The 15,349-nt window shown below is 36.7% G+C and overlaps 2 protein-coding genes across 3 annotated transcripts; one reads left to right on the forward strand and one right to left on the reverse strand.

The window, feature by feature from the left end:
• Positions 1–375: 375 nt before the first annotated feature.
• LOC120143562 (desumoylating isopeptidase 1-like) lies at positions 376–3,710 on the forward strand. 2 transcript variants are annotated; one of them, XM_039157869.1, is made up of 6 exons: positions 376–508; positions 1,031–1,125; positions 1,343–1,440; positions 2,254–2,570; positions 2,931–3,277; positions 3,495–3,710. In XM_039157869.1, exons 2-6 carry the CDS (start codon positions 1,117–1,119, stop codon positions 3,564–3,566), a joined length of 843 nt encoding a protein of 280 aa, XP_039013800.1. In that variant the 5' UTR covers positions 376–508; positions 1,031–1,116; the 3' UTR covers positions 3,567–3,710. The 2 variants fall into 2 exon arrangements, with proteins under 2 accessions (XP_039013800.1, XP_039013798.1); XM_039157867.1 differs by having other exon boundaries at positions 2,931–3,261; positions 3,479–3,710.
• A 1,083-nt stretch (positions 3,711–4,793) lies between these two features.
• Positions 4,794–7,138, reverse strand: LOC120143561 (uncharacterized vacuolar membrane protein YML018C-like). The gene is made up of 4 exons (XM_039157866.1): positions 6,929–7,138; positions 5,983–6,733; positions 5,456–5,882; positions 4,794–5,155 (listed from the first exon to the last, which is right to left on the reverse strand). The coding sequence occupies exons 2-4, from the start codon at positions 6,541–6,543 to the stop codon at positions 4,848–4,850; spliced, it is 1,296 nt and encodes a 431-aa protein (XP_039013797.1). The 5' UTR covers positions 6,544–6,733; positions 6,929–7,138; the 3' UTR covers positions 4,794–4,847.
• Between the last annotated feature and the right edge of the window lie 8,211 nt (positions 7,139–15,349).

The following is a 15,349-nucleotide window of genomic DNA, read 5'->3' on the forward strand; positions in this document are numbered from 1 at the left end:
TCCCAACTATTTTGAGTTCTTTAACTGCAATAAAAGTTTCCTGTTGGATTTCACCAACAGTCAACCGTAAAATAACTTTTTTTTATTGTTGAAGATGTATGTGAATATCATTCTGTAACAACTTCGGAATCGAAGCAAGAATTGCATGTTTCAGACTTTGTGCAGGGACTAAAGCCCAAGTCAAGCTCGCTCATCGCGCACGCACGGACTGTGTACAGCGTGGACAACCTTACCGTTCAGTGTCTGGTTTTATTTACCACGTATTCATTACCATCTAGAAACAGTAAATCAGTACGTGTCAAAAAATGAGTGGACTGTACTTTCTAGAAGGTAGTAGAAGAGTGCGAAACCAAATCCGAGTTATTGGGAAATCTAGGGGCCCCAAACCCGAATTACCCGACCGCCCAACTATAAAAACAACTCCCACGTCTAGGTTCTCGTTTTCATGCAACGGGCTTAAAGAAGAAAAGAGGAACAGTTGTTCCGCGTTTTCGCTCTTTCCTCTCAGGTTCGTTTCACCGTACAGTTTCATTACCAAACTAGATTCAAATTTCAAATGCTTATTCATTTTGATAGTTGCGTGTTTTTGGGCTGAAATCAAATTATTTGATCATATATATTTTGGGTTTCTTTCGATTCTTTTTTTGCATCTCTTTTGATTGCGTGATTGCAAAAGGCGCTGAATTTTGATTTTGTGATCTCCAATAATTGAGAACTATAAGGCCATGACTTATCTCGAGTGAAAGTCCAGGGCTTTTAATTTATGATGTGTAATCAATATGGTTAATTAGCAATTTTAGCTTTGAAATTCTTATATTTTCAAAGATAAATACATGATATATGCCGTTGTTTAACACCATTGAATGTATTGAGATCTGGTTAAAGTGGCAGTTAAAGTCTTTTATAAACGGAAAGCTTTGAGAAGTAAAAGTGACATATTTGTCTTTCTCCTGATTATATATATATATATATATATATTATATATATATATTTTGCTTGTAAATTTTCTCTCACTGATCTGTCTGGACAGGTCATCTTCGTCGGTTCCATTAGAAGGTGCAATAATTATTTTCCCTTTCTTTCCTAGCAAGAGCGTTAATAGAGTGACCTGCAGGCATGGCTGAGGTATCTAATTCTCTTCATTTGATTCAACTTTTGTTTGATTCTTTCCTTTCCTTTGTTATATTCTTTTTGCATTTTTGCACTGTTCTGTTAGTGGGCTTTCCCAGTATTTTACTTTTGCACCTGTTTTTGTAGTATTCTTTACAAGGCTTTTATTTGGTTGGTAAATGTTGCATCGAAGACTATCTGTGAGCTAATTGGGACTTTGAATTGATGACAGGAGGGTTATAATGTTACCTTGAATTTGTACGACTTGAGCCAAGGACTTGCTCTGCAGCTTTCAACGACCTTGTTAGGGAAGGCTATTGAGGGGATATGGTAAGCATTTAGTTTGAAGGGGAAAGATTGTTTTTTGATGTGAGATTTTTTTTATTGAAGTCTAAAATTTTCGTAAGTTTATTATCATGTATCTTACATTTTAGATCATGAATTGTTAAAAAGTACTTCGCTTCTGCAATAAGTTTGTTAAGACCTCTCCCTGCTCGTGCATGTATAGATGGATGCTTGTCACTCGAGTTATGAATTGTTGCAAATAACTGTACTTTGTAAACAACTATCTACATGTACGCTCACTTTATTATGACTAAATGATAAAATTTTCCAAATTAAATGGAGTTAGTGAATAAACAGATAGAGTCTCTGTCGGCTGGTAATTTTTGAAGCATGTATTAGATAAATAAGCAAACAACTTAATTTATGAACTAATTGCTTGTACGGGACAGGACGTATTATCTTAACTTTGAAAGTTACTTTCATTTGTAGGATTTTGTTGGTAGTTTTGCGTTTTTACCAGTTTTATTTCTTTGAGCCATATAGTCAGCTTTATCTGATTTTGACTCGTAATCTGCTGCATCCTAGTTTCAATACTGGATATGTTGGGCCTTATTAGTGAATGTTATTGTTATTCGTTTGAAGTTTTTCTCACATCATGTTAATCCAGGCTGGAAACTTATTTTTGATGGTTATCTATGCTCCGTCCCTCCTCTTTTTAGTTGTAGTTATTCTACTTCTCTTTTTCGCATCATGTCTTTCACCATCCATTGTATACGTGGAAATGGAATGAGGTTTACAGTTGCATTGCTTGATACACATTTGCTGACTTAGGTTTATTCATTTTTGTTTGCTTGATAGGCACACTGGAGTTGTGGTTTATGGTAAGGAATACTATTTTGGTGGAGGAATCCAGCATGCTCTTGTTGGGACAACATCATATGGGAAGCCGATTAGAGTCATTGATTTAGGAGTTACTCATGTGTCTGAGGATGTGTTTGAGATGTATTTGCAGGAGATTAGTCCTCGTTACACGGCTGAGACCTACAGTTTGCTTACCCACAATTGCAACAACTTCAGCAATGAGGTTGCCCAATTTCTAGTTGGTTCCGGCATTCCAGACTATATCTTGCAGCTGCCTAATGAAGTTATGAGCAGCCCCATGGGTGCACTTTTAAGTAAGTTATTATCTGCCCTTAAATTTTACTTCATTGTATTTGTCTGTTGATGTCCTGTGGCAGATATGCTGTAGGGACATCTCCATTAACCTATTTCATGTTAACTATAGTGGATTAATGTGTGTAGCATTTTTTTTAATGCGGGATTAAGTACCTTCCATCCCAAAATAGTGATTTGTTATTTCCAATAATTTTCATTTCATCTTGCATGAAAATTATCAAAATAACATGCTTGATAAAATAAAATTTTATCGATGAATGTGATCCATTTTCTTATGCAGATGCTTTCTTTCTTTTCATGGCCCAAGGGAATCGTTTTTGGAATTAAACTTGTTAAATACTCTTACCTTTTTTTTACAGTGCCCATGATACAGAATTTAGAGACAACCTTGAGAGCTGGTGCTGTTCCTCAAGTTCCCCAATTCACCCCTTCTGTATCCAGTCTGTCATCTCGGTCCACAACTGCCAACGTGTACGCCAACACTACACAGAAAAAAGAGGTTGACAGTAAGGCGAAGGCTGTGGAGCAGCCAAAATCCGAGGAAGTCAAGACAACGCCACCTTCTAAACCGACTGGAGCACAGGAAAAATGTCAAACTGGTAGAGCTGCAGCAGATCCACTTGGAGATGCACGAGCCAAGGTCCAAGAGGAGATAACACGTGAATTTTCCGCCATCATGGCCACTGGAACATTGCGAGCTAGTGAGGCAGCAGCACTGGCGACCAGAAAAGTGATGCAGAAATACGGGCACTTGAAATGTGCCATGCCACAGAGTAGATGCAGGAAGATTAAAGGAAAAAAAACTTTGTTTCTTTTCTTCCTTGCAGGTGCAGCCATGGATATTTGGATTCGGACAAATTGAAATCATTTCATCACGTGAATTTTCCGCCATCATGGCCACTGGAACATTGCGAGCTAGTGAGGCAGCAGCACTGGCGACCAGAAAAGTGATGCAGAAATACGGGCACTTGAATGTTGCCATGCCACAGAGTTAGATGCAGGAAAGATTAAAGGAAAAAAAGAACTTTGTTTTCTTTTCTTCCTTGCAGGTGCAGCCATGGATATTTGGATTCGGACAAATTGAAATCATTTCATAATAATGACTCGACTTCATTAACAAAATGATTTGAATTTTTCTATATTTAAATTTAACTATCGTAATGTAATTGCGATGGGGCAGTAGCCTTCTATTTTGGGGGTGGCTTTCACGCTATGAATTCCACTGTATGCAACCAAGTATTGAACTGTATCCATTTTCAGCAATATGATGGACTTGATGGGAATAAATCAAAACATTTTATAAATATTATTCCATCTCTATTTGACATTTCTAATGTGAGGATTTAGGATAATTTTTTTGTTAAATTTGAAAGACTAAACGAAGTATTTTAACTTTTTTATTTTCTTTTTCTAATTAAACTATTTTTTTTGTCAGCAGCTTTAGTTGCATATCAATTTCAATCTTTAAATTATTAATGAATTAATGGAAAACCGCAAATGATAGAATTTAAAGATGTCACGTTATTCATTACTAAAATTATTAAAATAATCATTAATCATATAAATTATTAAAAAAATATGAAATTTTTACCTAAAAGTGTAAAAAATATTTAAATATTATACAATATTTAGAAAGTAACATTACTCTATAAATATTGTATTATCTTGTTTAGTTTATTTAGTAATAATGTATCTGGATGCATATTTTATCAAATTATCCTTATGATATGTGTTTTTTTAACAAGTTAAACTTTAATATTAAATTATAAATATTTGAATGAAAATTTATAAAAATATTTTAATTATTATGGTAAATAACATGTTTGGTCACTTTTGTTTGATTTTTATAAACTTGTGGTTATTGGGTTCATAAAACATAAGTATTGATCACTTACATTATCATTTTATTAATATTTAGTCATTGAGACATTAACTGTCGACATGTGTTTCCCTATTAGTAATTTGCCTAATTTCTATGTTAAATCAGAAATTTTGAAGTAGCGTAAACAAAAACGTACCAAAATGTTAATCACTTCTCAATTAAAATAAACATGATATCATTTGGATTGATATTGTGGGTAAAAAATTAAATAATACAACTACCAAATTGTCCCTAAATTTGCTTTTATCAAAACATACAAGGACTAAATTCGTTAAAATTTGAAATAGAGAGAGGGACTAAATCAATAGAATTAAAATAGTAAAAATTCAAACTTCAACCCGAAAACAATATATGGTCAATAGAATTAACCTTAATAAAACCAACAATATGTTAGTCAAATTGTTTCTTCCCGAGGTAATGGTGTATGCTCTTGATTAGCTAAGCTAACACTTGCATTCACTAATTCAACGGTGCCTTCTTTAGCTCTACAAAAAACATCAGAAGGGATGTTGATTCCTGCAAAACCGATCATCACGGCTGCAGCTCCCAGGTAATCCATGAGATGAGGACCATTTCCGATTATTGTATCAACAATTGCCGCCAATGGCACCTGGATAGCAAGACCGGCTGTTGCTACTGTTGTCGTGGTAAGAAGAACAGCTTTTGCCCATAAATAATCACTCAGCACATTGTCCAACAAGCCTATGCATGATGAAATAAGAGATGATATCAGGTATGAAAAATGCGTCAAAGAGAAGGATACAATAAAACTGGAGCCAACAGCACAAAGACAAAGTTCATGTGCTAGGAGAACGCATTAACAATGGTGGTAAAATGAAAAATTCTATCACTTCATCAAGAAAATGAGACGATAGAATTCATCGAACCACCTCTTATATCTAAATTCATACATAATGCTGTCTCCAACATCTGCAGTTTCCTATGATGTTGTGCAATCATGAATTCTAGAGAAGAAAACAAGAGCCAAAATAAAATACAAACCTTTTCCTATAATTAGGCCAAACTGCTTCCGGGATAGCATGTTGACGGACTCTAGCTTGGTGAAATGGAGTATAAGAGCAAAAGGAAGGAATAATAATACGTTGAAAAGCCCTAGAAATCCCAGGAATTGTGCCATACTGGCACGGCCACTCTTTTCTTCATTATCAGGTAACTTTTTACGAATAAGTGTAACATATACAGCATAGAGGGCAGCTGAGACAAGAGCCAGAACGTCTCCAAGAACAGGGTTTGAAGCAATTATTCTTAAATTCTTGTTGTTGTGTGAGTCGCCCAAGCTGACAATAATGGTTCCTGTCATGCAAAGAAGGACACTTACAAGCTTTATCCAACTGAACTTCTCACCCAAGAATGCCAAAGAAACCAAAAATGTGAAAATGCTTGACGCACTGCTCAAGACGGTGTTAGACTGCAGACAACAAAGGAAAGTAAATTATCTCGCAAACCTGAAAAAGAACATGTGTAAAACCTGAATTGATGCAATCATTGCAAATTTGCATTATGCATACCGTTACAGTAGTGTACTTCAATGAGAGATTAAAAGCCAGTTGCGCCAGAAACCAAAATGGGCATATTAACAGGCTAACTTTAGCCACCCTAGTACGTGTCCATCGCCCTTTTGCATCTAAGCCAACATTGGCAACTTCACCTTGACTAGGCAAAGTCGGGGTAAGCTCATCCGAATCGGTTTCAAACAGTGAACCATTCAGAATCTCATGATTAATTTCCCCCTCTTCCGCAAGTGAGAATTGACTTGATCCATCTGCTCTTGAGCCTAAAACACTCTCTCCAAGAAGGATAGCTTGCTCCGATTCTCTCAACTCTTGTAAAGGGCTGCTTCTCGAATTTCTTCGGAACAATAAACTTCCACAATTATCTTCTAGATACCGCCCGATTTCGACCAAGGGAATATAAACAATGAATAATGAATTGCAAATGAATGTTATTAGAAATGGTGAAACACCTGCATCAACAACAGACTGTACCACAAAACTAGCAGCTATCCATATAGCGGCAACAGCAAATATGTATAGCAAACCTAAACCCCATCTCCAAACTTCACTATTCATTTCTTTCGAAGCCACTTATTAATCAAACTAGCTCTCAAAGTCACAATCATCCCATAAGGATCAAAACATTGCATACCGACCACCGAACTTCAAATTCTAGAATTCCCATAAAGTAAGAAACTCATACAAACGGTGTATTCCAGATACCAATATCATAAATCCATAAGTCACATCAAAATTTTATGCTTGCCTGAAAGAAAGGGAAAGGAAAAAAAAGAAGCAAACAGTGGAAAGATGGCAACAGAATTAATTCAAATCAGGGTGAGTAAATTATTCAATAATGCCTGAAAATTATAAATAAAGATTATAAATACACCAAATGTAATCAATGAAAACGAAAAATTATTGATAGCCCCAACAAATAACATGCGCAGAAATAAGTTACCTCCCTCTAAGAATCGAATGTTTATTGTATCCGAGAAAAACAAAGAATCGAATGCTTATAAGGTTCTTGTATCTTCAGATTTCCTTGTATTCCCGATTTCCTTCTGGCTCTGATTCTGAATTGTTTTCCAGATTCAGCTCAATGATTGATTGTCAAGGACCAAAACGTGTACTTTCTGGCCCAGTTTATCAGCTGTTTCCGGCCCGATCTAAGGTTTTCATTATCTCTCTCTTTTGACTTCGGTTTGTTTGTTGATCGAATCTTTATTACAAAAAAGAAAAAAAGAAGTCAAATAATGAGCTGGTTTGAAGATCGTTTGTTTGCTTTTAGTTATTTTTATTTTTAACATTTAAATTTATATATTTTTATGAGAAAATAATCTCAGTGATCAAAAATTCTATATAATATACGATTTTAACCAACTTTTTCCAGATTTGCCAAAATGACCAACAAAATCGCAATGCGATCGTTAATTCGCAACGCGATCTCCATTATCGCAAATCAGTTTCCAGATTCGCAACGCGATTATGACTATCACAATGCGATTTTCCAATTTCGCGTTGCGATTTTCCCAATTCGCAATGCGAATAAGTAAATCGCAATGCGAATAAGTAAATCACAATGCGAATTTTGGAAAATCGCAATACGATACTGACTATCGCAATGCAATTTTCCTAATTCGCATTGCGATTTACGTATTCGCGTTGCGATTTTCATAATTCGCAATGCGAATACGTAAATCGCAACGCAATTAAGTAAATCGCAATGCGAATTAAGAAAATCGCAATGCGAATACGTAAATCGCAATGCGAATCTTACTATCGCAATGCGATTTACATAGCGCCATTCGTATTAACGCGTATTTTTTTTTCAAATTCCAAACACGAATTTTTTCTTAATAAATCGGAAACTGAACCGTCCACAGTAATCGCAACTCATAACCTCAAACCTAAAATCACAACACTCAGTCCCATCTCCATCTCTCACTCTCTACGGCGAAATCCGTCCCCATCTCCGAAGATTTCCGTCCCCATCGCCGGCGAAATCCCTCACAACCATTCACAGTCAAAAATCCCTCACAATCATTCAGAAATGGAAAATCAACCTCCGAGGGTTAGTTTTTTTTTTTGTTGTTGAAATTTTTGCATTATTTTAGGTTTTTCATATTGAGATTGATGATAAGTTTACTGGTAATTTCAATAATAGATTAACCATTTCACTTAGATTTCTTATTAAATTCATTCGATTGCTGCCAATACTGCTAAACTGTTTAGCCTGTGAAGTTAGTATTTGTCTTTGTTTTGTCTTTTGGTTGAAGTAATGCAGAAGAAGAATAGTTTCGAGAATGAAAATCGCAACGCGGAAATAACTATCGCAACGCGAAATAAAAATCGCAACGCGAAACCAAAATCGCATTGCGATTTTCATTTCGCGTTGCGATTCTCTCGTTGCGATAGTCATTTCACGTTGCGATTCTCTCGTTGCGATAGTCATTTCTGCGTTGCGATTCTCATTATCTCGTTGCGATTTTCATTTCAACCAAAAGACAAAACAGTGTTGCAAATTTTAGTTTCAAGAATAAACTACTATTTATGTTTATTGTTTTTGGTATATATCTTGACAGTGTAGTTTTTTGGTATATCTAACTTGGTATGTTTATTGTTTTTGTAGAAATTTTTTTCGGCTTCATTGACATTAAGGAATAAAGTTAGCCTAGCCACTACAATTGCTTCGAAGCTTTCACTTGCACAAAGAAAATTGTTTGAGGAAACCTGCTTCGGGCCATGGTTGAGAGTACAGCATCCGGGTGGAGATGCTAATTTGACCCATTTGTGGCTTCAGACCATGACTAGCGATCTACCCGATAGTATACAACGTGGTGAGGAAGAGATATGGTTTCATTTTCCACCGGCGTATACTTGTTTTGGGCGGAAGGAGTTCTGCTTAATCACTGGTCTACGATTCGGACACGATGATGTAGGCCGGTACACTCGTCATATCACCCGCCCATCATGGTTATCCAGGGTTTTTCCTAATGAGTCAATAGAGAAGCCAAACTTACACGTCGACGACGTGAAGAAATTGTTTAATAAGAAAGATGGTGTTACTCGGATGAATGACGTCGATGTTGTCCGAGTATGCCTTCTACTACTTTTGTATGCCGGCTTTTTAGGCAGAGAGGCTAGACAACCTATTCCTCAGGAGCTAATATTATTGGTAGAGGACCTAAATGCATGGAATCTGTTTCCGTGGGGTTCGTATATATGGAAAGCTACCTGGACTAAGTTGTCGTATGCCTTTGATGACCGCAAAAGTTTGCGGGGCGATGGGTCGAAATACACTTGTCAGGCTTTGTTTGGGCCTTTAAGGTAAGAATTTATATAATGTTTTCAAAATTATAATTAATTATTTAACAATTACTAATGTTTGTTATTATATTGTTTGTAGATTTGGATATTCGAGGCCTTTCCCGCCATGAAGACATATGCAATAAAAACTTCAAATGATATTCCCAGGGCTATTTCCTGGAAGAGGAAACGTCTGTTGGATTGGGAAGACTTAATACCATATGCGACAATAAATAATGTAAGTTAACACAAATACTATCATTTATAAACAAGTTATTAATAGTAGACGTTTAACTTTGTTTGAGTTTTTATATTTTTAGGAGGCCAACATTCCATTAATGAGACTGACACCCACGGAGGCTGAGCTTGCCAATGATTGGTGGCAAGCTAGTCAGTGTTTTCTTGATGGCACGAATGATGAGCAGCCTCCACTTCGAGAGCCATCACCTCACCCAGAGCCATCACCTGATCGACCCGACTATACACCTCTACAACTAGAGCCATCACCTATCCCGTCACATCATCGAGCCTCTTCTCCACCATCACCTCATGATAGGCGACCGGAAAAGATGCCACGACTTCTATCTCCCTGTTCTCCACCTCCACGGGATGAGTCAAGGGAGTTACGTGATGAGGTCAATGCCTTGCATGAGGAGATCGGTACTCTACGCGATAACGATAGTGCATGGCGTGTGGAGGTGTCTACTTTACGTGGTGAGGTTGCCGCTCTACGTGAGATGGTAGTATCGTTGCAGAATGAGGTTCATACTCTACGCAACTAGGTAAGTTTAAGATTTTCCATATTTAACTTGATGATAAATTTACTCGTAATTTCACTTAAATTAACCATTTCACTTAGATTGCTTAGTAAATTTATTCGGTTGCTGCCAATACTGCTAAACTGTTTATTAACACTGTGAAGTTAGTATTTGTCTTTTTGTTTTGTCTTTTGGTTGAAGTAAATTTATTCGTTGCTGCCATTCTGCTAAACTGTGTATTCTTTAACACTATGAAGTTAGTATTTGTCTTTGTTTTGTCTTTTGGTTGAAAGTTTGAAATATATTTGTCTTTGTTTTCACTGTTTAAATATCATGTATGTTTATTTACTAATATTTGTATTTAATTATTTAGCGGACCGATAAGGTGGATGCTTTACGTCAGGTTTTTCTTGCACGACAGAGTTCACGCATCAGACGGCGTGCACGTGCTATTAAGTCTTTGTATACCCCAATAGTGCGAAGACACCGCAAGAAGAAGTCCGACTCGCCTGTCATCCCTCAAGAGTCCACTCCTATCGTTGAAGAGGCCCCTATCATTCCTCGAGAGTCCCCTCCCACCGTTCAAGAGGCCACTGTCATCGTTGAAGAGGTCCCTCCCACCATTCAAGAGCCTGATTCACATGGCGTCATATGTAGGATTCTTGAGAAACCCTCTGACGTGCCGGACATGATGGATTCAAGTTGGCTCTCGTATGAGTTACCGGCCAGTACCATACCGGTATCTGAAGTGGAGAGGAAACAACTACCGGACACAATTCTGGATAACACCCTTTGGGCTAAGACTGCAGTTGATTTTTATCTACATGAGCGGAGCCAGGGGTGTTTCACTGACATATGCAAGCTCAACGATGATATCTATTTGTTGCTTGATCGGTCTTGGTGGGGCGTATTATTAGGGGTCGAAGACAATGGCTATTTCGATGGAGGGGTAAGTCTTATATTTTTCTTATATTTTAATTTGATTATTTTTTTTAAATTTATGTAAGTTACTAATATATGTCTTTTTTTGTAAAACAGCATATCGATGCGTGGGTGTCACGTCTTCTAATAATTAGGAAACTTAAGGAAAATAAAATAAATACACGATATACAATTATGCCGACGTCTTTTAACGTCGTTCACTTGAAGAATCAATGAGATGAATCATTTGCGTTGGGCAATGGACAAGCTAAACTTTATCCTGCATGGTGGGAGGTCGATAAGGTTAGTGTTTATTTTAGATTGAGTTTAAAGGTATTCATAAATAAGTGCGCAAATGAATGAATTATTACTTATGATTGCAGGTGTTTATCCCTGTTTTGGAACGTAAACATTGGCTTCTCGTCGAGCTTCAGATCCCATCCCTTAAGGCAATAGTATATGACAGCATGATAAATTACATATCATTGGCTGATTTAAGAGATATTATTAAGGGATTGAGCTCTTATTTGGCTAAATTTCTTGGATGCGATAAATTATTGGACTCGTTCTGGAAACAAGAAGCCAAAGAAGCTCAATATTACAGTTAGCAGAGACGAGACCGCACCACAACAAACGAAAGGACCCAGAGGGGATTGTGGTCCTCTCGTATGCTTGGCGTTGGACCGTTTGATCACAGGAAGTATAAAGTATCTACCTCCCACCGATAGAGATAGAGCTGCAGTAGGCTTGTGGTTTCGGCATTATATGACTAGATCGATATATACGAGACACTACCTACCTGCATCCGCGTTATAAAAATGTCCATAAACAATTGGTATGTTTATAGGCTTGTGGTTTGAAAATGTTTGGTTAAGTACCTAGAATTCAATAATTTGCTGTTTGTAGGTTTTAGATGTGTAGAAAGTGTTGTTTGAGCAAATGTTTGGTTTATGCAGGTTAATCTCAGAAGTGAGCTGCAAAAGTTGATTCAATAGTAGATGAGGAAATAAGAATTATTGCTTATTTTTTGATTGTTTAATTGATTTGTAAAAGGTGATTTGTAAAAGTTGATTTGTTTAATTGATGTTAACATAATTCTTATTTGTGCTTGTTTAATTGATTGAAATGTAATGGTTGATTTTGTTGATTTCAATCTGCATTATGTTGAAGGCAAAAAAGTACTATCGCAATGCGAAATGAAAATCGCAACGTGAAATGAAAATCGCAACGAGAGAATCGTAACGCGAAATGAAAATTGCAACGACAAAATCGCAACGCGAAACTAAATTCGTGTTGTGATTTTCATTTCGCATTGCAAAATTCGCGTTGCAATTTTCATTTCGCATTGCGATTCTCTCGTTGCGATTTTCATTTCGCATTGCGATAGTAATTTCCACGTTGCGATATACATTAAGATGATTGCCTATTAAGTGATAACAACTGAACAGATCATAGCAATTTTCAAACTCAAGTTACTAATACATGCCTAACTGAAAATGTTAAAAGTTCACACATAAAATCTACATAATACAACGTTTGCATTTAAAAATCACCTAAGTTAACAGTCCCAAAAGGTGAAGCCAGTTGTGATTGGGAGTTTAAAGATGATTGCGATTTTGATTGCCTTTTTCTTGACACCATATGAGCTTTGGATTTTGATGATGATCCATATTTTGGTAGAGGAAAAGATGATTGTGATGGCACTAGTGATCCACATGTCAACCTTGTATGACCACTTTCCTTGCACCGACTACATGTCGATCTCTTCTTCTCTTCACCCTTAGACGGTATACGATCGTGACTTTTTGGTCGGCCAGGTAGCCTTCTGTCCATGGCTGGTGGCAAAACTGTTTGTAAGTCATCTGGTATGTCCCACTCAGAAGGATGTGGAATAGGGTAGACAATCTCGGCATAAGTCTGTCGATATACTTCTGTAGTGTAGCAATCCATAGCGTATGTGCTTGAATCATCTTGGTTTAGATGAAGAGCAACTTTTATAACATGGCCACACGGATAACCAGATGTTTGCCATTTCATACAACTACACGTCCTTGCATTTAGATCGACAAGCCCATTTAAGTTATTATCCAGTACTTCAAACAAAGTGTTTGAACATGGTTCAACTCTCCATGACGTTGACTTCACAACACGTTTCGTTATCTTTTTTTCAGTCCATGGTGTAACACGATGTTCCAATGTTCCTGTAAATTTAAATAAATAATACTTAGTAAAATATATGATAAGTTACGAATTCAAAGAAATAATACCTGCATGGTTTCTTTTCTTGTAGTACCACTGTTGAATAGAGGCTCGAAAAAACTTCATTAATATAGTAATGGGTAATTTTCGGGAATGACGACTTAGAGCGTTGATTGATTCTGCACTATTAGACGTCATGAAACCATATCTTGCTCCAAGTTGATGTACTCTTGACCATCTTTCAAACCCGACATCTTCTAGTGTTTGAGCACACTGAGGCAAAACACGTTTTAAACAGTTTATATGCTTATTGAAATCCACTTCCCGATAAGCTTTTACAGCCTTCCAGTATGTCCATTTGTGATTTTTTATACCAGCAGACCTTGATTTTAGATTTTTATACAAATGAACACCACAAAGTCCATGAAAAGCATCTGGGAAACACCTTCTAACAGCGTTGTCAATTGAGTTTGCCCTATCGGATATGATTGTCAGATTGCTAGTAAGACCTATGCAATCCCTAAGATGCCCCATAAACCATGTCCATGAATCAGAGGTTTCAGATTTGCCAACCCCGTAAGCTATTGGGAATATCCCATTGTTAGCATCCATGGCTACTGCTAATAAGTTTACTCCAAGGTATCGACCTTTCAAATGTGCTCCGTCAACTATAATAACTGGGCGCATGCAAGTAATAAACGAACGAATCTACAAAATAATATACACAAGAAATATAATCATTTAAATGTGAAATGTATGTAACTAACAAAAATGAGTCAACAGAATTATATTGATTTACTAACCGTAGCACCAATTGCGATAAACAGCAACTCAAAGCGTCCATCTCTATCTGTTTTGATATGAGTTACCGACCCAGGACTTTTCAGCTTTAAATTGTGACAATAAGCCGGCAGTTGGGTAAACGATGCTTCTGGCGACCCCCTCAACAATTCCAAGGCATAACATTTGGCTCTCCAAGCTTGAGAATATGATATACTAATCTTGAACCGAGCATTCATGTCAGTCATAATTTCATGTCCCCGATATACCCTTCCATTCAAAAACATTAACTCAGCCAGAAAACCACCCAACACCTTTTTGTTTGCCTGTCTATGGTGAGGAAAAACTTGGGTTCTTGAACATGTATGTTTATCAATAAAAGTCCTAACTTGAAACATTTCGCAATCTTTTATCCTCTTTGCAATCATACGCCACGTACAGTTTTTGTCAATCATACACCTTGTTTCGAAAAGATCTTTGCTTGATTTGTTAACTTTTAGTTGATAGCCATCTTCCACACATTTCGTATACAAAGCTATCTTCAAGTCTTCCTTTGTATCAAAACAATCATCTTTCTTGATACGAATAACTTTTGTGTAACAATCAACTGCTTTCTTTACCAACTCTTCTTCCGGTATCTGAAGTAATTCTGGCATATTCCAGTTATACTTCCGTGGCATTTTTCTTTTCTTCGGGGACTTTTTCTTCTTCTTTTTCTTCTTCAGGATTATATGAATTACAGAATGGATGTTCAACATGTTCATTCACAGTCGTAACTTCCTCCTCATTATCATCAACAACATCTTCCTCGGCAACGGTTATTTCATCATCAAAATTCGGGTATTGACCAACATCAAAATCATTACACGCAGGGTCTGTTTCTTCTTCTGAAACATCATCAAAATCCGAGTATTGACCAAGATCAAAGTCCGGGTATTGACCAAGATCAAATTTCGAATACTGACTAGTACTCACAATTTTTTTCTGTTGGCTCATCATCGTCTAATTGGTCAATACGAAAACCGAAATTTGGTGCTGAAAGTTGATTGGGATTTGGATTAGAGAAAGGTTGTGGGTTTTGAGAAAAACTTAGTTGATTACTACCCGCTACTGACCCAACAATAATACTTCTAGGTTCAACAATATACAATGTAACATCATCACTTGAAACACTAATGTAAGCAATGAATCGTTCAACATCTTCATTATCGGTTAACAAATAAACTTTACCATTTCTCTGATAAGATAGCCTAAATCCACTTAGGGGCTCTAAATTCAATTTCTTTGAAACACGTAACATTAGAGTTTCATAAGTTAACTTTTTTAATGACAGTTTTAGTTGAAGATTCATGGGTAAAGGCATATATTGTAAAACACCATGAACATTCTCCCATGACCCTCCAAAACACAAATCT

The sequence above is a fragment of the Hibiscus syriacus genome, unplaced genomic scaffold, assembly GCF_006381635.1.
Source record: "Hibiscus syriacus cultivar Baekdansim isolate YM2019G1 unplaced genomic scaffold, ASM638163v2 tig00110858_pilon, whole genome shotgun sequence".
Lineage (NCBI taxonomy): Eukaryota > Viridiplantae > Streptophyta > Magnoliopsida > Malvales > Malvaceae > Hibiscus > Hibiscus syriacus.

What these genes read in the sequence shown, in the direction of transcription:
- LOC120143561 (XM_039157866.1), bottom strand. Translation starts at nt 6,543, where the DNA reads ATGAATAGTGAAGTTTGGAGATGGGGTTTAGGTTTGCTATACATATTT. An exon ending in TGAAGTACACTACTGTAACG is followed by an intron (nt 5,883 to 5,982) that starts GTATGCATAATG and finishes TGTTGTCTGCAG; the next exon opens with TCTAACACCGTCTTGAGCAG. An exon ending in TGGCCTAATTATAGGAAAAG is followed by an intron (nt 5,156 to 5,455) that starts GTTTGTATTTTA and finishes CATCATGCATAG; the next exon opens with GCTTGTTGGACAATGTGCTG.
- LOC120143562 (XM_039157869.1), top strand. An exon ending in AAGGCTATTGAGGGGATATG is followed by an intron (nt 1,441 to 2,253) that starts GTAAGCATTTAG and finishes TTTGCTTGATAG; the next exon opens with GCACACTGGAGTTGTGGTTT. An exon ending in GAACATTGCGAGCTAGTGAG is followed by an intron (nt 3,278 to 3,494) that starts GCAGCAGCACTG and finishes CGAGCTAGTGAG; the next exon opens with GCAGCAGCACTGGCGACCAG.